The sequence below is a fragment of the Lindgomyces ingoldianus genome (genome assembly GCF_010093535.1).
Source record: "Lindgomyces ingoldianus strain ATCC 200398 unplaced genomic scaffold BDR25scaffold_4, whole genome shotgun sequence".
Taxonomy (NCBI): domain Eukaryota; kingdom Fungi; phylum Ascomycota; class Dothideomycetes; order Pleosporales; family Lindgomycetaceae; genus Lindgomyces; species Lindgomyces ingoldianus.
Genome location: NW_022985165.1, coordinates 554,725 through 578,367, shown reverse-complemented (window position 1 = coordinate 578,367; position 23,643 = coordinate 554,725). Strand labels below are relative to the sequence as shown.

The 23,643-nt window shown below is 30.4% G+C and overlaps 3 protein-coding genes across 3 annotated transcripts; 2 read left to right on the top strand and 1 right to left on the bottom strand.

The window, feature by feature from the left end:
• Positions 1-802: 802 nt before the first annotated feature.
• On the top strand, positions 803-1,612 carry BDR25DRAFT_379240 (uncharacterized protein; the record flags this gene model as incomplete). The annotated part of the gene is made up of 1 exon (XM_033697596.1): positions 803-1,612. One exon carries the CDS (start codon positions 803-805, stop codon positions 1,610-1,612), a length of 810 nt encoding a protein of 269 aa, XP_033552583.1.
• A 216-nt stretch (positions 1,613-1,828) lies between these two features.
• BDR25DRAFT_350020 (uncharacterized protein) lies at positions 1,829-3,118 on the bottom strand (the record flags this gene model as incomplete). The annotated part of the gene is made up of 8 exons (XM_033694623.1): positions 1,829-1,843; positions 1,869-2,043; positions 2,097-2,290; positions 2,348-2,495; positions 2,557-2,707; positions 2,734-2,827; positions 2,874-2,930; positions 2,969-3,118. 8 exons carry the CDS (start codon positions 3,116-3,118, stop codon positions 1,829-1,831), a joined length of 984 nt encoding a protein of 327 aa, XP_033552582.1.
• Positions 3,119-3,180: 62 nt separating this feature from the next.
• BDR25DRAFT_350019 (uncharacterized protein) lies at positions 3,181-5,667 on the top strand (the record flags this gene model as incomplete). The annotated part of the gene is made up of 9 exons (XM_033694622.1): positions 3,181-3,372; positions 3,417-3,434; positions 3,490-3,581; positions 3,609-3,774; positions 3,830-3,861; positions 3,914-3,941; positions 5,182-5,260; positions 5,300-5,375; positions 5,526-5,667. 9 exons carry the CDS (start codon positions 3,181-3,183, stop codon positions 5,665-5,667), a joined length of 825 nt encoding a protein of 274 aa, XP_033552581.1.
• Between the last annotated feature and the right edge of the window lie 17,976 nt (positions 5,668-23,643).

Sequence of the window (23,643 nt, the reverse complement as noted above, 5' to 3'; positions counted from 1 at the left end):
TTATATAAAAGATATTAAATACTATAGTAGCAAATTTTATACTCTAACTCTACTTTAATGTAATACTAAAAATAGCAATGTATAGATCTTCTTCTAGATAGGTTGTTTATACGCTATGTTGTAAAGAGATTATGTATTGTTTGCTGTATAGTGTGACGGTGCTGCTTTTTAAGCTACACTGCTAGTCACATGATCGCATTAAGAGCCAAGCGAGCGTGCTAGCGCCTTGGCGCTGCGCAAGCTTTTCTCTCGCGAAAGCCTTCACCTCCTTCTCTCCCCATCCTAGTATAGGTGAAATAGAGCCGACCTACTCTACCTCGCTTCACTAGCTCTGTACGGTAGTAGAGACAGTGCTTGTCATCACACGCAGGCGTTTTAGTGGGGTGGTCTGCTTGCTTATGAAACCCGTTAGTCTAAATTAGTTAATCTTAAATAAATAGAAGGTACTTAGCCAGTACATTTCTTTAGAGTATTATTATTTTATAACATAGAGTAGATAATATAGCACCTACTGGCGAATATAATATCTTTATGATAGTCAACATTGCGCAATTTATAATGCCGAATCATGTACTTAGAATATCAAGAGATTGCGGGGGAGCAAGGTCTCTGGAGGAAACTATTAAAATAAGAAGTTAGCTAAACAGGCTAAAACAAGGGGAGCTAGAGTAGAATTTACAGGCCCCACCTGTTTCCACTTTGCCTCATACAAAATGCACCGATAACCTCAATGCCACAATGACTTAGCTTAAGAGCGAAGAAACACTTGAACTTCTAAACACTGTGATTTAGAAAAGAAGATATGATCTATTCAGTTTTATTGGTTTGCGTGGGTCTTGCCTCCCAAGCCTCAGCGATATGCAGTCGAACAATGCTCCAGGAGGCCACAGAGGCATACATTCGAGCACAAGCCGCCGGGCAGACGAATATGCTCCCTTTGGCCGAAAACGTCAGCTATGCGGAGAATGATACACCCATGGATATCAAGAAGGGTGTTCTTACCCAGCCTATCACAATCGACTTCAACCGCAGTCTGTACGACACTACTCTGTGTGCTACTTTCACGGAACTCTCAGCGGCCACGAACAAAAACCCATATGTCATCAACACGCGGATGCTCTTCACCGACGATAGGATCACGACCATCCAATCTGTGGTGGCAGACAGCGGCGACTGGGCGTTCGATGCGAAGGGCCAACTTTCCTGGACAAAGAAAGAGAAATGGGATCCCATCCCAGAGAGCAAGCGGGACAGCCGCACCGTTATCAAGGCCGCCGGCGACGCTTACCTCGACAGCTGGGGCGACAGCAACGTCAAGGTCCCATATGGCACACCATGTGCCCGGCTCGAAGGCGGCATGTACACGGGCGACAAAAGTCCGACAACCAACACCTGTAAAATGCCTCAGTTCCCGCAACCGTTTAAGATCACCAACCGCCGCTACGTCATTGACGAGGAGATGGGTGGCGTGGATATCTTTAATGACTTTCCGTTCATTGATAAAACCAAACCAAATGGCACTGCTAGCACCAACTTCATAAGGGTCGAGGGAGGGTTGATTCGTTATATTCATGAAACTACTGTGTGTGCAACCAAAAATTGCGGAAGATAGTGGCGAGCTTGTCACGGGGAAGTAATACTTTAAGGATGCAGTAGAAATTGTTCGTTAAGGAACTTCAATCATATGGTGTTGCCTGCTGATTGTTCACTGAATACCAATTATGCTGTCTCTAATAATATCCAACTTCTTCTTCTCAGCATTTTAAACGTGGGTTATGCTCTACCGTAACTGTCTTACAAAAGCTATTGTCCCTCTTTTGCTTACATATTAATTTGAGACTTTCTATGGGACTGTTAGGCAGCATCACCTGAACTTCAAGCACCCTCTCCTTCTCTAGTACGGTTGATAGCTGACACTCAAGTTTCTCTGGCATCCTGGTGAGTAAAAAGTTGTCGACCATGCAAGGTTCCCCATAGAAGTCAACCTCTAATACCTCTAATACCTCCCTGGAAACACATGAAGCCAGCGCTGAATCCCACATCCTTGTGGGGAATGGAGTTGAGCAATTCTATAGCCTGGAACTTGACACTGCGACCTCGGCACCTCAGAGCCGTATAGTAAGGGCGGAATTGAACCTAGATCTGCAATTGACTTGGACATTCCCATGCTATAAGTCGGAGACAGCTCGAAAACGGGGCGTTCTAGAACACCTTTCCAGAGCTGTAAGGAATGAGCTGTGATAGAGGCGAAGGGGTAGGTATAGCAGCCGAAGATCAATTTGCATATAGTCTCAGCCATGACGTATGTTATTGTATGGTTGGCACACAGGAGCTAGCAGGCGAAGACGCCCCGAGGAGTGATTGGAGTAGCTGGGCAGTTGGTTAGCCTGGCGCCAAGATGCAAGATCAATTTGAATGCCATGCTGCTTGTCTTACGATCTGCTAGAAAGTGTACCGCCTCGGGGGACACATTCGAAACGGCATAAGACCACCAGCTAGATGGTTGTATCCAGCAAACTGTCTAAATCTTGCCCCGCTTGATTAAGTGAGGTAAACGCAGGTATTGGGAGCTCGCTTCTAGGTGCATGTAAAGCAAATGTAGGATGCTGAATTATGTGCCCGAAGAGCTTCATCTGGATATATAACCTAAAGCAGGCTTCAACGATCAGGTCGTCGTTGGACTCGGGAGAGCGTATTAACGTGAGAGCTCCGTCGTCGCCGACGGTGCTTGACTGGGGTTGAGTGGCTGTAAACAAAATGAATCCCGTTCGGAAATAAGTGTGCCCTGTTTCGTAGTGTCAACGAACGAATTCAAGGTATACGGATACTACGCAGGTGATGAGCGTTATGCGCAGGAGTGTTCAGTTCTCCACCAGCAAGTGGTGTCGAAGGTACTCGATTGTTTTATTGTACTGCCGAAACGTGAATTGCTCCCGTTCATCAAGCAAGGGCTCATTTCTTCTGGAACCAAATGGCAGTCCCTTTTGTAGGCGTCGGTCAACGCTGGAATGGCGTAGGAGACTGCCAGTCCGCTTGCACCCCTTAGGCCGCCAATGTCCCCCAGAAGGTAGAATAGAAATAGCCGGGGGATTGCGTATCGATTCGGTACCTGGACCATTCGAGGTTTACCTTTTCTTCGATGTCTACGACGGGCAGAGGTGCATGTGCAATGAATCGTTAATGACAACCTTTCTCGACTCCGCCTCACGACTTCACATTCTCATGCTCAACGCAGGCATCATGGGTGATCCCAACGCAGTCACCAAGGAAGGGTATGAGCTAGGGTTCGGGGCGAACCACATGGGCCACGCCTTGCTGGCAAGACCGGTGATGCCCCCCCTCAAGTCTGCTCCACACTCTTCGGCCTCGAACGTGCGTATCATTAGTTTATAAGCTCTGAAGTCTAAGGCTAATAGCATGGCACCAATTATCAGGTATTGCTATGGCAAGTTAGTCAACATTCTTTACGCTCGGGAGGTAGCATAGTAGTACCCCCAGCTCACTACATTGGCAATTGACCCAGGGAGCGTCAAGGCCGATCTTTTCCAGCCCAATGGTGTTAGGCTGTTCATTCCATTTTTGTAGGTGGCTGTGGTTCTGCTCGTGAGTATGGCGGTAGAAGAAGGAGCAAAGAGCTATCTCTGGGCAAGTACAGCTAATGGCATGGTGAGTGGAGAGTACTATGACCCCATTGAGTTGACGGGTAACACCAGTGCTCTATCGGAGGACAAAGGTTTTGCAAAGAAGCTTTGGGCTTGGACGGAAAAGGAGCTAGTGACATATGTGGAACATGATTAGAAGAGATTTCATCTGCTGTACCCCTTACTAGAGCTATCTAAACTGTTCAGACGATATCGGTTTGTGTGTTAATCACATGTGCTATTATAAAGTGCCCGTGTGCGGTAAAGTACAGGCTTAGGCGTCCCAAGGGCACCTCTTCAGTCAGAGTAGATCTGAAGTAACACTGCACCATCATCCAACTAAGTTATCTATGTTAGTTTGCTAAGCCTTCATTTCGATATTTTCACATTTGATACCACTTATTAGAAGTAGACCCTGTAGTCTTTAGTTAGTAAGTAAGCTTTAGGTTATAGTTAGCTATAGTTATAGCTAAGTACATTTAGTATAAAGTAAACTTTTACTTAGTTAAGAAGTACTCTAACGCTTAGTAGTATATTTAAGCGCTAAATAGTTTAGTTATTTATAAACTTAAAGGTTAAGATTACAATGCTAAGACATTAGTCTGTTTACACCTGAGTGCCGGCGCACCAACCACTAAACTTCACACTCTTTAAACCTCAACCATCAACTATGCAACGCGAATTTAGCAGGGAAATTAGTAGCAATTAAGGCAGGAATAACAAATTAAGCAAATTACAAAGAGCTAGAATTTTATCTGCTGTTAACGTAGGTAAATTAAAAGCCTCTATTACGTTGTAAATTTAATGTACGCGTTAGACAGTTTACAACATAATTAATTAATAAAGCAACTACTAAACAATTAAATCTTTACTATGTTCTAGCTAGCCTAAAAAGTTTACTTGCTGCTAAGAAAGAATGCTTATTTAAATTCCTTACTAGCACCTACAAATTAAGTATGCGCAGCTAAAGGCTAAGGTAGTAGAGGTGCGCGTTAGTTAGAGGACTCTCTATTGCCTACTTAAGAAGTATTATATTACAAACTAGATTAAAAAGAAGCAGCTAAATCTTACTCCTGCGCATGCTAGAACAAGACTTAGATAGGTAAGAGAGAGGAGAAATTTTAATTTTAAAACAGTAAACTATTCTAATAAGGTGTTAGCAAAGAGAGGAATAGGTTATAAACAAGTATAGGTCTTCTACACGCTAACACAGAAGTAGGATTATAAGATGATTAAAGAAGCAGATATAAGCAAAGGCATAGTGCAAATGTTCTAGGGCTGCTTCTAGTATCACAGCCAATCTAAACTTGTTAGAATAGAGAGAGATCTACAAGCTGCATATAATAGTTATAGCGCTTACTTGTATATCTAGGCTTTAGAAGAAGGCCTTCTGCCTATCTTAGCTAAAGACACCCTCTATTAGATAGACAACACGCTAATACACACCGCCTACAAGACTACTGTTACGACCTACGATTAGGCCGTAAGCTATCACCCGAAACTGCCCCACTGTTTAGACGAACAAGGATGGACTCCCTAGGTCACTCCACCACAAAACGCATCACGTGACCCAACAGACGACGAATGGACAGAACTAACGGACGGACTAGTGGACGGATGTTCGGTCTAATAAGAAGTTGGCAGTTGAGCGCGATGAGCGTCAATAAGCGCGGTTGCGCGCCGCGAGCAACCATGCTCACCTGCGATCACCTACAATCAACCCCAGGACATCATGTATATAGTTAAGACAGTAGACTACAATAAGAGGGTGTAATTAACAGTTTAGTTTATAGTTACTATAGACTAAGTAGCATTGCTACTTTACAACAAGCGCAATACTATTTGTATATCTTGTACTATATATACCTCCTCTCCTGACTCTAGACTGTTTAACCCAGCACCTCATACTGCTGTTATAAGGGCAAACCACAGTCGGCCGCTACCTCCTTCCCTTAAGCTAAGTTCGCACGGACTGTACACCCGCTGCCAATCCCGCTTCTTACCCCCGAATCCCCTCATTACTTAGGCCTAGTGTACTGTTGGGATAACCCGACAGTAAGGATTGTAACAACTACTCTGTAGCTAAATGCTATAGACATTAAGGTGCTTTAGTAGCCGCTCTACTTGCTAGACCTTAATCTAATTAAACACCTTTAGTAGGCACTTAAGAAGAAGATCTGTGAATTGCACCCTAAGTTAGAGAGCTAGGAACTAGAGGAGGTTAATGGAGAGGCTTTTATTAAGGCTGCTAAGAAAGCTTAGCGAACCTTACTCTAAGATCTTATAAAGACGCTAATTAATTTAATGTTGAAAAGAATTAAAGCAGTTGTAAAAGTACTAGTATAGACTAGCAATTAAGCTTGCAAACCTACTTTTAAAAAGTTAACTTTTCAAGTGTTAACAGACTAATATTCTATAGAGTACTATACTACTTATATAAGTTTTATACTACTATTAGCATTTTTAAGTATAGATATTATAGTTTATTTAAAGCACGCCTATAGGTTTTAAATAGAATACTACTAGTTTTAAAGGCTGCTATTCTATAGCTAGAAAAGTACAACTACTATAACTCTATTACTAGAGTCTGTTGTTATACATATCTTATAGTAGAGTAAGTAGAGTATAAAAATAGTATCTAATTGTATTATATTTTTAGCCTAATTAAAAGCTACAAGCATATATTTACTAAAGTATTACTATAATAACAAGTAATATCTCTACTACTATATAAAGCTAGTAAAGTAAAGTAGAGTAGGCTAGCTTTGTTTTAGCTATACTAGAATAAAAAAAGCTATTATAAAAAAAGCTTACACTATGCTTAAGCGCTAGTACACTTACTTAGCTTTTACAATTATATAACTAGTTGTAAAGATTAATAAATAGTATTATTATAGTTATTAACTTTTTTAAAAGCAGGATTGTTTTTAAGTCTATAGTATATAATATAATAATATAATATAATAGTGTTTTTATAGGCTTTATAAATAGCTTTGCTAGTATATTTTTTTAAACTATTATTTTTCTTTATTACTTTTAACCTTTTTTAACATATACTATAGGCAAGTTGCTTACTTTACTAAGACTATACCAGGGTTGCCGTTTACTATAGTAATTACTATAGTAATTACTATGCAACCTTTTAGCTCTAGTAATAGTAATTACTATTACTAGGTAGGTATAGTAATAGTAATTACTATTACTAGGTGTGTATAGTAATAGTAATTACTATTACTATAGTAATTACTATAGTAATCTAGTAATTACTATTTACTAAAAATAGTATAAAAGTATAACATAAGTCTTAATAGCTATATTTAAAATTTATAGCACTTTTAACTTTATTTTTCTTATTTTACTTAGACTACTATATTTAGATAAACTTAGTAAACTAAGTAAAATAATTTAACTAAATAAACTAATCTAACTAAATAATTTAAATAATCTAAATAAAGAAAATAACTTAAGTAAACTAAGTAACTTAAATAAACTAAGTAACTTAAATAACTTAAATAAACTAAATAATTTAAATAAACTAAATAACTTAAATATAAAAAATAACTAAAGTAAAAGAAATAACTAAAATAAAGAAAATAACTAAATAAATTATATAACTAAAATAAACTAAATAAATAAAATAAACTAAATAGTTTTTATTTATAGCTTTACTATATATAACTACAAGTAGTACTATTATCACTAGAGACGCTAGTAGTACTTTTATTTTCTAACTCTTTTAACTCTTCTTTATCTTCTAGATTTATTATTTGTTTTTGTTTTTCTTTAGAACTACTAGGTAAAGTATAATTATAAAAAAGTTGCTTTTTACTATAAGAATAGAAATAGCAATTATAAAAATATCTACTTACTAAATATAGTATAAAATATATATCTTTTTAACATTAATTTTTTCACTAAAACTAAAATTATAATATAATATAAATAAAGTTAGTAATATTAATAAGTAGAATAACTTTAGTAAAGTAAATATATATGTTAAGTAGTATTATATAGCGTTATTATATATTATTATTATATATATTATAGTTGTTTAAATTATAGTAATTACTTGTTAATTTTTTTTAGCTTATATAGGTTTTTTTTAATAAAAAAGCTTTATATATTACTAGAGACATAAGAATTATTATATACTATTATAATAATTATTACTTTTACTACTTAAAATCTTTTTCTATAAAATATCTATTTATAGAAATAGTAATTACTTAGTAATTACTATAGTAATTACTATAGCAATTACTAGGCGCTTCTAGTAATAGTAATTACTATTACTAGGTGCTTATAGTAATAGTAATTACTAGCACTTAGTGATTACTAAGTAATTACTATTACTAAAAAGTGGCAACCCTAGACTATACTAAACTACTTTTTCTATACTAATGCATTTCTAACAACACTACTTAGACATACTAAAAAAAATTAGATATAGCTTACACTTTAGGCTTTTAAATAAAATGTAACACTTTTAAAGCAACATGCTACAGCTATGTATAAAGTTTTTAAAAAAAAATAACTAACACACTTAATAACTTTTATAACTAATTTTATAGCTAACTTATAAAAGCTAGATAATAATAAAAAGTAGGTAATTATTAAGTATATACTTAAGCTAGATATATAAGAAATTTTCTTTTAGCTAATAGCTATAAAATTAGTTTATAAAAGTTATTTAGTATGTTAGTTATTTATTATTTTTTAAAAAACTTTATACATAGCTATAGCATGTTGTTTTAAAAGTGTTACATTTTATTTAAAAGCCTAAAGTGTAAGCTATATCTAATATTTTTTAAGTATGTCTAAGTAGTGTTAGGAATGCATTAGTGTAGAAAAAGTAGTTTAGTAGAGTCTTAGCAAAAGTAAGTAACTTAGGTGTGTAAGCAACTTACCTATAGTGTATGTTATTACTTTTATTTTATAAAGAAGTATTTTATTACATGCTATGTTTTTTATAGTAATTACTTAATTAAAGTAATAAAATTTATATTTTATAAATATTTAAAGCTTTATAGCCTATAAGATATCTAATATAGCCTTATAAAGTTATTTAAAAGCTACGCTTCTAACGCCTAGCTGCTTACTCTCTGTTAAGTAGGTAGCTGTAATAGCTGTATACCTGTATCCTACTCTAATTAGACTTTAGATTAGCTATAGCACTTCTTACCTACTCTAGCTTATAGTATTTAAAGTATTTAGTAGACTACACGTTTAAGACTTTATTTAGTAAGTGTAAGTTATAAGTATGTAATAGGCTTATATTATACAGCTATGTTACTGCGTCTACTACTTCTAGCTAGAGCTTCTTAGAGAGTTCTATCCTACTTTTTATTTTAATAGACTTTATAATTATTTCTTACTTAGCTTATTTTATAGCCTTATTTAGCTTATAAGTATATTGTAACAAGGTAGGCACAGTTAACCACGTGGCCTTCTCTTGCTTATAGAGGTTTAGGCTAGACTAGAGACAACCGCTAGTGCTAGTGCTATCCCTAGCATTATATATATATATATATATATATATATATATTATACTATGCGAGAATACTTAGCTTAAGTATTCTCGTGCGTACATTTTAGTACAGTAGGGAAAGTTGTATAGTATTAGCTTAGCAGGCAGAGCGCCTACCTTGTTATATATATAGTAAAAAGCTTTTAATATTAACACTAAAGTCTTTTACTTAAAGCTTATACCTTAAGTTTCTATACTAAAAGAGTGTAGCAGTGTTATTATTTTACTATATTTTACTAATCTAGAGCTTATATTAACTAGACACTATACTTTTAAAGCTCTTTATTACTTTTTAAAATTTTAATAGTGTTTCTACTTAAAAAAAGTATAAAAAGATTTTACTACTATAATTTCTTTTTATAATTTTTTTATAAGGCTTTGCTACGTTCTAATAGTATATTAAACATGTTCTACATAGCTTTTAAAATAAGTAGAGAGCTTACTTCTATAGTCTTCTTAATATAACCTACTTAGCGTAGGTTATTATATAGTGCTTACAGTGTACTTGCTTTATACCTGTTATAGATATGTTTTTTACACTTTTAATAAGAGCCTATAGAGCTTTTAAGTCTAGGTGTCTTACACATGTATGCTAAAGCTGTAAAGAAGTATATATACTTCTTATAGAATAATATATAGCTTTTTCTAAATAGGCTTAGCGCTAAATTGCTTACTAAGCAAAGTCTATTTATAAAGCGTGTTACTAATATTTTAATTAGTAATACTAGAATGTTCTAGAATGTTCTTTTCTATTTATAATATCCTTCTATAGATTTGTAATAGAAGATTCTATAAGATTCTTTGTCTTTTTATTTAGTAATAACTTATAACAAATAGATTACTATTATTAAAAATACTATATTAGTAACTAGAATCCTATAGAAGCTTCTACATTACTAAGCAAAGAAACAAAATGTATATAAAGAAAGCAAATCTCTACTCTAGATAGTTTCTCTTCTTACCTAGAAAATCTTATTATAAAGAATACTATTAAGGTGTACTTATATGTAGTGTATAGTTAAGTTTTAAATACTATAGTCTTTTTTCTTTTAAATAAGCTTTTAAGATAATATTAATGTAAAATTCTTTTACTATAACTACTTTTTATAATGTAAGATCTTTTATGCGCTCTTTTTATACTTTATTTAACACTTCTATAAGCTTTCTAGTTTCTATTCCCTAGATATGTAACAGCACAGGCAAGACAATGGGTCTGAATGCGGTGGGAGTCCACTCAGAGGCATATGGGAGTGCGTAGGGACTCTGAACCTAGGAATGCTATTAACACCTATAAGCCTTATACAAAAGAATATTAGAAAACTACTCAGCTAGCTACAGAAGCAAGGTGCAACTAAATATAAAAAAAATAAAGGTAACAGCAAGAGGTAGAGCAGAGTTAGGGCTAGGTTAAGTTAAGGTTAAGCTAGGGTTAGAGCTAATACAGGGACCCTTTAGATAGGTTCTAGGCAACCTAAAATAGAATAAGAATTATTACACTACTCCCCTCTCTATAAACTAATAGTCTCTATTAGTAGTTATAGTTTAAAGTATTACTGTTATATTCTTTACATCTTTAAACTAAAACTAGTCTAATTTAGCTAAGTGTTCTTACTAAGTATTCCTTTACACTGCTAGCAGTGTCCTCCACACTAAACGCTATGCGCGCCTGTTCTAATAGTAACCTATATAGATGTCTAGCCTGTTAATAAATAAAACTTTCTTTTTATTCTTTACTATCTATGTAGTTATTAATCTTAGTTGTGCGTTTAAAGTAGTAACTTTTAAGTGTTGTTAAAAGTGCTTTAAAGGTCTTTTACTATAAAGTAGCAGTAGTAATTTAAGGTATTATTAGAGGTAATTTAGTAGTTGCTTAGTAGTGTTTTAATAAATTAGCTGCTTAAGCTGTGCTTATAATTAAGTATAGATATACTGCTAGAGGTTAGCTCTAAATTAGGTAGGTCTAGCTTTAGGTTCTATAAAGGCAGGTTTAGCTATTAACAGAGTAGTAGTATAGCTTAGCTAGAGCGTGTTTAACTCTAGAGTTAAAAAGTAGTTAGTTAGACATTAGTAGTTATTTTTAATTTTAATAAGTTATTAGTAGTCTTTAAGTTTTTACCTTAGCGCTTTTTTATAACTTTTCTAAAGGCAATCTTAATTACATAAAGATAGAAAGTTTTAAACCTAAAAGCTTTAGTTAACTAAAGGTTAATAAGATCTAGTCTATAGACTAAATAGTTTAATATAATAGTATGTAAGTATTATAACTTAAACTAAATTAGACACATCTTAGAGCTTAGACATAGTTAAATAAATAATTAGTGTAATATTATAATAAAGCTATTACTAGTAAAAGTATGTTTTCTAATATAATGTAACAGCATAGGCAAGACAATAGGTCTAAATGCAGTAAGAATCTACTTAGAGGCATATAGAAGTGCGTGGGGACTCTAAACCTAGGAATGCTATTAACACCTATAGGCCTTATATAAAAGAATATTAGAAAACTACTAAGCTAGCTACAGAGGCAAGGTGCAACTAAATACATAAGGGAATAGAGGTAACAGTAGAGAGTAGGGCAGAGTTAGGGCTAGGTTAAGTCAGGGTTAAGCTAGGGTCGGAGCCGATACAGGGACCCTTTGGATGGGTTCTAGGCGACCTGAGATGGAACGAGAATTGTTACAAGATTAGAAACAACTAGGTGCTTACTTTTACTATATATAACTTTAAGCTTTTTTAAATAACTTAGGTATAAGTAGCTTTATACTATTTACTAAGTGCATAGCACTTCTATTATCTAGAATTATGCTTATAGAGAGTAGGTAAGTGTTAAAGTCTATAGTTATACGCATTTTTAGTTTTACTAAAAGTGCTAGGTTAATAAGTGTAGTAATAATACTTTTTAAAAAAGCTAGTTTATTTAATCTTTTAATAGCTTTTAAAGTAAAAAAAACTTTATTTAAAATTACCTAGATTTTACTTTTTTATGCTATACCTACCTAAGCTTTTAAGAATCTTTTAGTATATAGTTTTATTAAGCTTTTTTAGTTCTTTTATAACTACTAACTTAAAGTCTTTATAGTCTACTACTTTTTACAAATAAAAAAATTACTCTAAAGCTTTACATAAGCAAGAATAGCTTAATTAGGCTAAAATAAATTAATGTACTTTACAGGCAAGTTACTTACACACCTAAGTTACTTACTTTTACTAAGACCCTACTAAACTACTTTTTTTATACTAATGCATTCCCTATAACACTACTTAGATGTGCTAAAAAATGTTAGATATAGCTTATACTCTAAGCTTTTAAATAAGACATAAAACTTTTAAAGAAATATACTATAGCTATATATAAAGTTCTATAAAAAATAAAAAATAACTATAGCGCTAGATAACCTTTACAAGCTAATTCTACAGCTAAATTATAAAAGCTAGGTAATAAAAAAAAAGTAAGTAATTATTAAGACTATACTTAAGCTATATGCGTAAGGAATTTCCTCTTAGATAGCATTTATAGCTAATATAGCTAATTTTTTACGCGCTAAGTGTAATCTAGGCTATGTTTACATAAACTAGCCTAGTATGTTTATAAAGCGTTATTTAAAGCTTAAAGTAACATTTAAGTGTAAGTATAACTATAAAAAAGCCTTTTATAAGAGTTCTAAGGTAATTTAAAGCAAGTTTAGCCTTATAGAGAATATTAAAGCTAAGTATAGTATTTAAAATAATAACATATATAACTTTAGTAAAATAGAGTTTATAATTAGCTAAATATCTTTTAACTATACTTATGCTTAAAACTTTACTTTAAGCTTTAAATAACGCTTTATAAATATACTAGGCTAGTTTATGTAAATATAGCCTAGATTATACTTAGCGTGTAAAAAATTAGCTATATTAGCTATAAATGCTATCTAAGAGGAAATTCCTTACGCATATAGCTTAAGTATAGTCTTAATAATTACCTACTTTTTTTTATTACTTAGCCTTTATAATTTAGCTGTAGAATTAGCTTATAAAGGTTATCTAGTGCTATAGTTATTTATTTATTTTTATAAAACTTTATATATAGCTATAGCATATTTCTTTAAGAGTTTTATGTTTTATTAAAAAGCTTAAAGTGTAAGCTATATCTAACATTCTTTTAGCACGTCTAAGTAGTGTTATAGGGAATGTATTAGTATAGAAAGAGTAGTTTAGTAGGGTCTTAGTAAAAGTAAGCAACTTAAGTGTGTAAGCAACTCGCCTGTAAAGTACGTTAAGCTATGTTACTATTTAATTATTTACTAAGTGTTATAAATATACTTATATCTTAATTACTTATATGTAGAGAGTGCTTTTAAAGTATTATAAATTTTTTTTACTAATTTTCTATATTATTAACGTACTTTACAGGCGAGTTGCTTACACACCTAAGTCGCTTACTTTTGCTAAGACCCCACTCTAACAAACTCTATTATAGCCTATAACAACCTGCTCTAGCACTATATAGTACAGTACAGCCTAGAATATTATTTAGATACTACTTTTACTTCTTGCTTACATATTTATGTGTTATGCCTAGTCTAATTACACTGTCTGTAGTGCCTTTAGAATAGCTTACCTACTTTAGCTTACACCTGCTTTTTTACCTTTTTTTTATTACTGCGCGCTCTAAACTTCTTTAGAGCTATTAAGTATAAGCTTTTTTAAATTATTAAAGTTTTTTCTACTTTAATCTACTTTTTTTTATGTAATTTATGTTATGTAGTAGCCTTATTAGCTACTTAAAGCTTAGTAATTTTCTATTATACTAATACTAGCTTATATATAATTATTACTGCCTTTTTTAAGACTTTTTTAAATACTTTAACTATAAAAGTTAGTAAACTATTTATATACTTTTAAATTTTTATTTTTAGAAGCATTAATTATAACTTAAGTTCTAAAGTATTACTTAAGGTTTACAACTACTAGGGCTTGTTATATATAAGTAGTAGTAGTAGTAAAGTGTGTAACTTTACATTAAGGCTTATTATAACTTATTATAAGTTAAAAGAAACTAATCTAGCACTTTAAAACCTTTTTTAGATATTACTGTCGCGTACAGCTATCTGTCTATATATATCCTTCTGCTGTGCTAGCTGGGAGGTTGACCTTTTGGCAAACGCAACAGTTATAAGCCTGGTTTGCGGCGTAGTGTAGATGGTTAGCGCTTGAAAATTTGCGCACCCCTGCTCCACTAATAGGATTGCATTATCCTGGAGCACTGCGTGTTTAATTCCTACGCCTAGCAAAGAACATTTAGGCAGTGCGTCTATTACAGAGGCTACCTTACTAGATCTGTCTCTAAGTTCTGTTGCTTGGGCTAAAGAGGAAGGGTGTGTTAAGGTTGTTTTACTATGTTTTACCTCTCTTGTTCTACGGTTTGAGCTGGGGGGTGTGTCGCGTACAGCTATCCGTCTATATATATCCTTCTGCTGTGCTAGCTGGGAGGTTGACCTTTTAGCAAACGCAACAATTACTAAAAGTAATTATAGCATTATAAGCTACTTTAAAGCATAGTAAAAACTTTATTTTTATAATATAAGTAATTTAGTTACATATAAAGTTTTTAGCTTAGCGCTTATACACCTTTTTTAAAGAAGTAAAACAACCTATATTAAGTAGCTATAAAAAGTGTAATAAGTAAAAAAGTATATAAATAGTAATAATCTTATTATCTTTATAGTATTACTAAAAATAAAGTAAGTTATAGCTTTTATAGCTGTTAATAACTAGTAGATAGTAGCTGCTAACAGTACACTTTTTTATATGCACATTAAAGTGCTTTAACTAGTCTAGACTAAGCTAATTAGTAGTCTAGCTATACTTAAAGATTATAATAACTTAATTCTAAAGTAGATTTTTTTTATACTAGTTTAAAAAGTAGTTACTACTTTAAAAAATAATAAAAAGTAAAATAGCCTACTTTTTAGCATTAATGCTCTAGATAGCTATTGTCTACTTCTAGTTACCTAGCTAGACTGCTTTTAGCTGTCCTTGTCTCTCTAAACTTATAATAACTGCTTTAGTAGATATCTAGCCTATTATAAACCTTATTTTATTAAAGTTGTACATGTTATTATTTTAGATGCTATACTTAGCTTTAATATTCTTTATAAAGTTAAACTAGCTTTAAATTACTATAGAATTTTTATAAAAAGCTTTTTTATAGTTATACTTACACTTAAACTTTACTTTAAGCTTTAAGTAACACTTAATAAATATATTAAGCTAGTTTATGCTAACATAGCTTATATTACACTTAGTGTGTAAAAAATTAGCTATATTAGCTATAGCTACTAGCTAGAGGGGAAATCCTTACGCATTTAGCTTAAGTATGTTCTAAATAATTACTTACTCTTTATTATTATTTAGTGTTGAATGGGCTCTGACAGCTAGCTGCTTATGGTATAAGCACTTAAGTAGCAAGAGTAAGAGTGGTGTACAGTGTGCACAGCGTATAAGGTAGGTAAGGTAAGGGCAACATATTTCTAGTTTTATTACTCTTGTTTTTCCTCTGTACAGAGGAAAAAGGGGATATCTAGATGTTTACACACAGAGGTTCACACATAAGTATTATGTAACATAGATATATAATTCTGCTTATGTGCAATTATTTATATCTAGGCTGCAACACTGCTGCTGTGTATAGACACTAGCAACTTTTCTTTTTATCTAAAAAGTTACCTTTTATACATGTTACCTCCCTTTTATCTATGTAGGTCTATCTAATTATGTTCTGCCTTTACTTTACCCTATTTATTAGAACTTACCTTAGTAATGCTGTGTGTTAGAATAGGCTAGTTATGCTATGTAAATAGCTTTTTTTTTTTTATTCTTTACTTTCTAAGCCTTACTATATAATCCCCTAGCTCTTTTCTCTTTTTATATAGTGCTAACAGTGACAGATCTTTATAATAAGAAGGATAAGTGCGTATAATATAAAAAAAATAAATAAAAAAAAATAGGCTTTATATAAAGGCATTATTAGTCTAGTTAGTCTAAAGCATCTTTGCGCATAAGATCTAGCTAGTCTACAGATGCTTCTATCTAGATAGAGAGGTAGTTAGTTAGAACTAATAATTAAAAAGCCTAGTTTAGTGTTTTTTTTATACATGCATCTACTAGGTTATTTTTACTATTAATTTACTTAATCTTAGTAATTTCTCTCTTTTTATATAATTTATAAAGTAACATAATGTTAATTATAAGTTACTTTTTACTAGTAGTGCCTAGCTTAATAAGGTAATTATATAAAGACCTTAAATTTATGTAGATTACTACTAAGATTAGTAGTAGTTTAAGTGTTTATATAATTTACTATAAAGTTATACTAAAAGTAATTATATTATTAAACTTTTTAACTATTTTATATAGTTTACTAGTAAAGACACTCTTAGTTACTCTTTTACACTTAGTAAAATTTTAGTGTATAATATTGCCTAGTATTTTAAAGCAGTTACTTTACTTTATATAGTCTTTATTACTTAATATAATTAAGAATCTTAGCTATAAGCTAAGGTCTTTATTATTAGTAAATAATTTATTTATAAAAATAAACAGCTTTACATAATTAAGCTATAATAGTAGGAAGGTAAAACTGCGCTTACTATTATCTATCTACTATTAGATTTATGCGTTAAGTGTGTTAATATTATTATGCAAAAGGTCTATAGTTTATATAGTAATAAATAAGTTAAATGCTGCCTCTAGTTAACATATAAATGTAATATATGCCCTTTTTATACATTACTTAATATATTATTATGCAGCATCCTTGTTCTCTAAGTTAATTATATAAAAGTAGCTTACTTATTTTTTTTAAGTAAAAACTACTATGTTATGTGTAAGTTTAATTTTTTTGCTATTAAACTTAATAAGTTGCTTTTTTACTAAAATAGTTTTACTTTTTATATAAAACTTTGCTTTTTATAGTTTTTTTTTTATATAAAATTTTTTATTATAATGCTTAAAGTGTTATCTGTTTATAAGCTAGTAATACTAGAAGTGTGCTCTCCTTTATTAGTAATTAAAAGGTAGAAGTTATATAAAAAAATGTGCATGCACAGCTTTTTTTTATAGTAGTTATAGTATGTCTTAAACTAATATAGTTCTAATTTAGTAGCTCTATATAAGAGTTATACAACTTAGAGTATTATATTTAGTAGAAAGCTTTAGCGCATTTTCTTTAGTAGCTTTATATATAGCGTGCGCATAAGCTTATCTATTAATTAGATGTATGCTTATGTAATATTACATAGTTTAAAATGTATTCTATATATAGCTTTTAGGCTTACTCTTATAGCTAAAAGTAGTCTTTAGCTTATTCTCTAAATAGTTAGTAACTAGGTAAGAATTTCTTTTTTTTTTTTTTAAGTAGCTAGTAAACACTAGGCAGGATTTCTTATATAGTTAAGTTGTTTTACCTTTTACTTTTTATATAAAGCAGAGGTTAAAAATCTAACCTTTATGCTTTATTAAGTTATACACTATAACCTTAAAAGTGCTGTTAGTAATTAAAGTGTCTATTTCTATATAGTCTAATTTTTTAAATAGTTTTTTAGGTGTAGTAATTACACTGTCTATATAAAGCTTAATAAATAAGGCCTAATTATCTTTCTTTTTCTAGGTTAGAAATACCTAGTCTAGACTTTATGTAAGTTTCCTTTACTTTTTACTTTTTCTAGTATTTATATCTTCTCTTTGCACTAGTGCAGCATTACTATTCTAAGGGGCTTAGTCTGTAGTAGGCTTTAGTTCTACCTTTATAACATTTTTATAAGGCTGTTTTTTTTTCCTTTTCTTTAGAGGATTTTTTTATATAAAGATTAGTTTATCTAAGTTGTCTATTATAGGTAAGTTGTCTTTCTTCTTTTTTTATAGTATAGTTTAACCTATGTATATTAAAGCTTTAGTAGGCTATTTTTTTTTTAATAATAATGTTTTTTCCTTTAATGCTCTTAATTTTATATAGGCTAGTTTAGCCTTTTTTCTTTTTTTATGCTATAATCTTTAAGCTAAGGGGGAGGTTAAGAACTTTATATGTTATAGAGCTATTATAAGTGTTAATTACATAATTAATGTTTACTTTTACATAGTTTTTTTAAAGTATCTTTATTACTTTTTATATAGCGCTTGCTTGTATAATAATGTCTAGTAATAGTAAAGAGTCTAGGTTAGAGTTGCCACTTTTTAGTAATAGTAATTACTTAGTAATTACTATTACTAGAAGCGCCTAGTAATTGCTATAGTAATTACTATTTCTATAAATAGATATTTTATAGAAAAAGATTTTAAGTAGTAAAAGTAATAATTATTATAATAGTATATAATAATTCTTATGTCTCTAGTAATATATAAAGCTTTTTTATTTAAAAAAAACTATATAAGCTAAAAAAAAATTAACAAGTAATTACTATAATTTAAACAACTATAATATATATAATAATAATATATAATAACGCTATATAATACTACTTAACATATATATTTACTTTACTAAAGTTATTCTACTTATTAATATTACTAACTTTATTTATATTATATTATAGTTTTAGTTTTAGTGAAAAAATTAATGTTAAAAAGATATATATTTTATACTATATTTAGTAAGTAGATATTTTTATAATTGCTATTTCTATTCTTATAGTAAAAAGCAACTTTTTTATAATTATACTTTACCTAGTAGTTCTAAAGAAAAACAAAAACAAATAATAAATCTAGAAGATAAAGAAGAGTTAAAAGAGTTAGAAAATAAAAGTACTACTAGCGTCTCTAGTAATAATAGTACTACTTGTAGTTATATATAGTAAAGCTATAAATAAAAACTATTTAGTTTATTTTATTTATTTAGTTTATTTTAGTTATATAATTTATTTAGTTATTTCCTTTATTTTAGTTATTTCTTTTACTTTAGTTATTTTTTATATTTAAGTTATTTAGTTTATTTAAATTATTTAGTTTATTTAAGTTATTTAAGTTACTTAGTTTATTTAAGTTACTTAGTTTGCTTAAGTTATTTTCTTTATTTAGATTATTTAAATTATTTAGTTAGATTAGTTTATTTAGTTAAATTATTTTACTTAGTTTACTAAGTTTATCTAAATATAGTAGTCTAAGTAAAATAAGAAAAATAAAGTTAAAAGTGCTATAAATTTTAAATATAGCTATTAAGACTTATGTTATACTTTTATACTATTTTTAGTAAATAGTAATTACTAGATTACTATAGTAATTACTATAGTAATAGTAATAGTAATTACTATTACTATACCTACCTAGTAATAGTAATTACTATTACTATACCTACCTAGTAATAGTAATTACTATTACTAGAGCTAAAAGGTTGCATAGTAATTACTATAGTAATAGTAATTACTATTACTATTACTATACCTACCTAGTAATAGTAATTACTATTACTATACACACCTAGTAATAGTAATTACTATTACTATACCTACTTAGTAATAGTAATTACTATTACTAGAGCTAAAAGGTTGCATAGTAATTACTATAGTAATAGTAATTACTATTACTATAGTAAACAGCAACCCTAGTCTAGGTTAATTCTTAGGTATGCTTTAAAGACTAGCAGTGTAGGTACTAGACTGTGTAGGCTAGCTATGTTGTTTAGAGCCTTAACTGCTATCTGTAGGATAGCCTTATTATCTGTATAGTTACCTAGCTTAGTCTTTAGGATGTTAAACACTTATTAGAGAGGTATGTGCGCGCGCTTAACCTTTCTAACTGCCTAATATGCTTCTATAGGCATTTACCTACATGTAGCTTTTATAATCTTTGCATAAGCTTAAAAATTCTTTAAAGCAAAGTTTATACTAGAGTTATGCATAATATAGTCTAGAGGTTCTTAATAGGTGTTAATCTAGCATTTGCATAGTACATCCTAGGTATCTTGTGCAGACATAGATTTTAGGAATATAGCAGCCTAAAATAATGTGTCTATATTAATAACATATAGAACATTTTTATTATTAATTTATATAATGTTAATAATAACTTTATAGTTAAAGTAAGTGTTATCTTTAATTATAAACTTAAATCTTTGTAGGGCCTAGTTATATAATTAGCAAAAGTAGTAAAACTTCTTAATCTCTTCTAGTACTGCAGTATTAACATTATAGCTAGCGCTAGTTAGCATCTTCTAGAGTCTCTTTATGCAGGGGTGTCTAAATTAGTAGTAGAGGCAGTAGAGTTTTAATTTAGTAAAGAAAGACATAGATTTTTCTTTACTAATATTAAACAAAAAGTGTCTTTATTTTTATATAATAAGTATAGTAGTTTTGTTTTTATGTAACGTACTTTATAGGCAAGTCGCTTACACACCTGAGTTGCTTACTTTTGCTAAGACCCCACCACACTACTCTTCCTACACTAATGCATTTCTAACAACACTACTTAAATGTGTTAAAGAAATGTTAGATGCAGCTTACACTTTAGGCTCTTAAATAAAATGTAACACTTTCTAACTAACGCGCTGCAGCTATTTATAGGGTCCCTTAAAAGATAATAAGTAACTAACGCGCTAGACAACCTTTCTAAGCTAATTGTATAGCTAACTTACAGAAGCTAGATAATAATAAAAAGTAGGTAATTATTTAGCACATACTTAAGCTAGATGCGCAAGAATTTCCCCCCTAGCTAGCAGCTATAGCTAATATAGCTAATTCTTTACGCGCTAAGTATAATATAGGCTATGTTAGCATAAACTAGCTTAATATGTTTATTAAGTGTTACCTAAAGCTTAAAGTAAAGTTTAAGTGTAAGTACAACTATAAAAGAGCTTTTTATAAGAATTTTATAGTAATTTAAGGCTAGTTTAACCTTATAGAGAATATTAAAGCTAAGTATAGCATCTAAGATAACAACATGTACAACTTTAATAAGACAGGGTTTATAATAGGCTAGATATCTACTAGAGCAGTTATTATAGGTTTAGAGAGACAAGGACAGCTAAAAGCAGTCTAGCTAGGTAACTAGGAGTAGACAACAGCTATCTAGAGCATTAATGCTAAAGGGTAGGCTATTCTGCTTTTTATTATCTTCTAAGGTAGCAACTACTTTTTAAACTAGTATAAGGAGGAAAATTTACTCTAAAATTAGGTTATTATAATCTCTAAGTGTAGCTAGACTACTAATTAGCTTAGTCTAGACTAGTTAAAGCACTTTAACGCGCATATAAAAAAGTGTACTATTAGCAGCTACTATCTGCTAGTTATTAACAGCTATAAGAGCTATAACTTACTTTATTTTTAGTAATACTATAAGAATAATAAGATTATTACTATTTATATACTTTTTTACTTATTACACCTTTTATAGCTACTTAATGTAGGTTGTTTTACTCCTTTAAAGAAGGTGTATAAGCGCTAAGCTAAAAACCTTATGTGTAACTAGATTACTTATATTATAAAAATAAAGTTCTTACTATGCTTTAAAGCAGCCTATAATGCTGTAATTACTTTTAGTAATATCTAAAGAGGGTTTTAAGGCGCTAGATTAGTTTCTTTTAACCTATAACAGGTTATAATAGGCCTTAATGTAAAGTTGCGCACTTTATTACTACTACTACTTATATATAATAAGCCCTAGCAGTTGTAAACCCTAAGTAATACTTTAAAACTTAGGTTATAATTAATGCTTATAAAGATAAAAATTTAGAAGCATATAAATAGTTTACTAACTTTTATAGTTAAGATGTTTAAAAAGGTTTTAAAGAGGGTAGTAATAATTACACATAAGCTAGTGTTAGTGTAACAAGAAATTACTAAGCTTTAAGCAGCTAATAAGGCTGCTACGCAACATAAATTACATAAAAGAAAGTAGATTAAGGCAGAAGAGACTTTAATAATTTAGAAAGGCCTACGCTTAACAGCTCTAAAGGAGTTTAGGGCGCGCAGTAACAGGAAAAAGGCGAAGAAGCAGGTGCAAGCTAAAGTAAGTAAGCTATCCTAAAGGCGCTGCAGACAGTGCAATTAGACTAGGCATAACACGTAAATGTGTAAGCAAGAAGCAGAAGTAGTATCTAAATAATATTCTAGGCTGTACTGTACTATATAGTGCTAGAGCGGGTTGTTATAGGCTATAATAGAGTTTGTTAGGGTGGGGTCTTGGCAAAAGTAAGCGACTCGGGTGTGTGAGCGACTCGCCTATGAAGTACGTTATAATAACATTTAAAATGTTGTTAAAGTATGCCCTAAGTTAGTTAGCATCTGCTAGTAATAGCAGAAATAGTGTTAAAGTCTCTAGAATATAGTATATAACTAGACTAATTAAGTTCTAGATTTATATAGTACTAATTAATCTTTTTAGTGTCTAGCCTTTAAAGCTAATATCTGTTTAGCTAGGTATCTAATTAATTTTTATACATAACTTCTTTTATATGTACGCCTTAAGTTAGAACTTGCTAATAGTAGAGATTTTTACTGCGCCTATGTCTTATAGTTTGCCTTAGTATACTATATAGTATTAGTTGTTAAGGATAAACTGCTTAGCATATTTCTTAAGTTTAATGCTGTAGATGTCCTTTTCTATTACATAGTGTAAATAAGTAGCAGAGGTAAGGTAGTTAATAGCTTTTTTAGTATTCTTACTTTTTTATTTTATTTTCTTTATATTATGTAAATTATTTTTTTTCTTAGAGTAACTTTTAAAGTCTTAGATGTATAAAGTAATAGCTTTATATAATAAGGTCTTATTATAAAAATTTTTATATAAGGCAACATACTAGTTCTTTGCTTGTGTATAGTTATTATAAGAGTAGTTTAATAACTAACATTTTTTCTTATAGCAGATAAAGCACTTCTTTGTCTGCGTACAGTTATCTCTAGATTATAGCCTAAACCTAGATAAAGATCTTTTACATTATTCTTTTTTACACAGAGGGAGGCTTCCTTTTTATTATGCAAAGTTGTATTAGTAGTCTGTGTAGTATGCATTAGGCAGTTTCTAGAGGTATTAGTTTACCCTTTAGTCTATAGTAACTTAGAGTAATGCTTATAAGTTACTAAATAAAGCTTTACATAAAGGCTTAATAGTAAACATAGCATGTTCTAGTTCTAGTTGTCCTTAACAGGCTTATATAATAGTAGTGTGTAGTAAAACATCTTTTTAAAATTTTATTTTTAGTGCTTTTTATATAAGTGTAAGCTTATTAATTATTGTTTTAAAAACTTTATATAAACTTTTATTAAAGTTTTTTTATTAGCATTATGTAAAAGTTATTATTATCTAGTCTATCTAGTACTAGCTATAGTTTACATTAGTGTTAAAGTAACTGCTTAAGGTGTTATATAAATGCTTCTAGTTATGTCTAGGGCCTATGTTGTGCATATAGTACATATTTACCTAACTTTTTAGGATATCTAGAAAGATGTCTATGTACTAAGTTTTCTAAATATCTAGCTATTAATATAAATTAATAAAAATCTT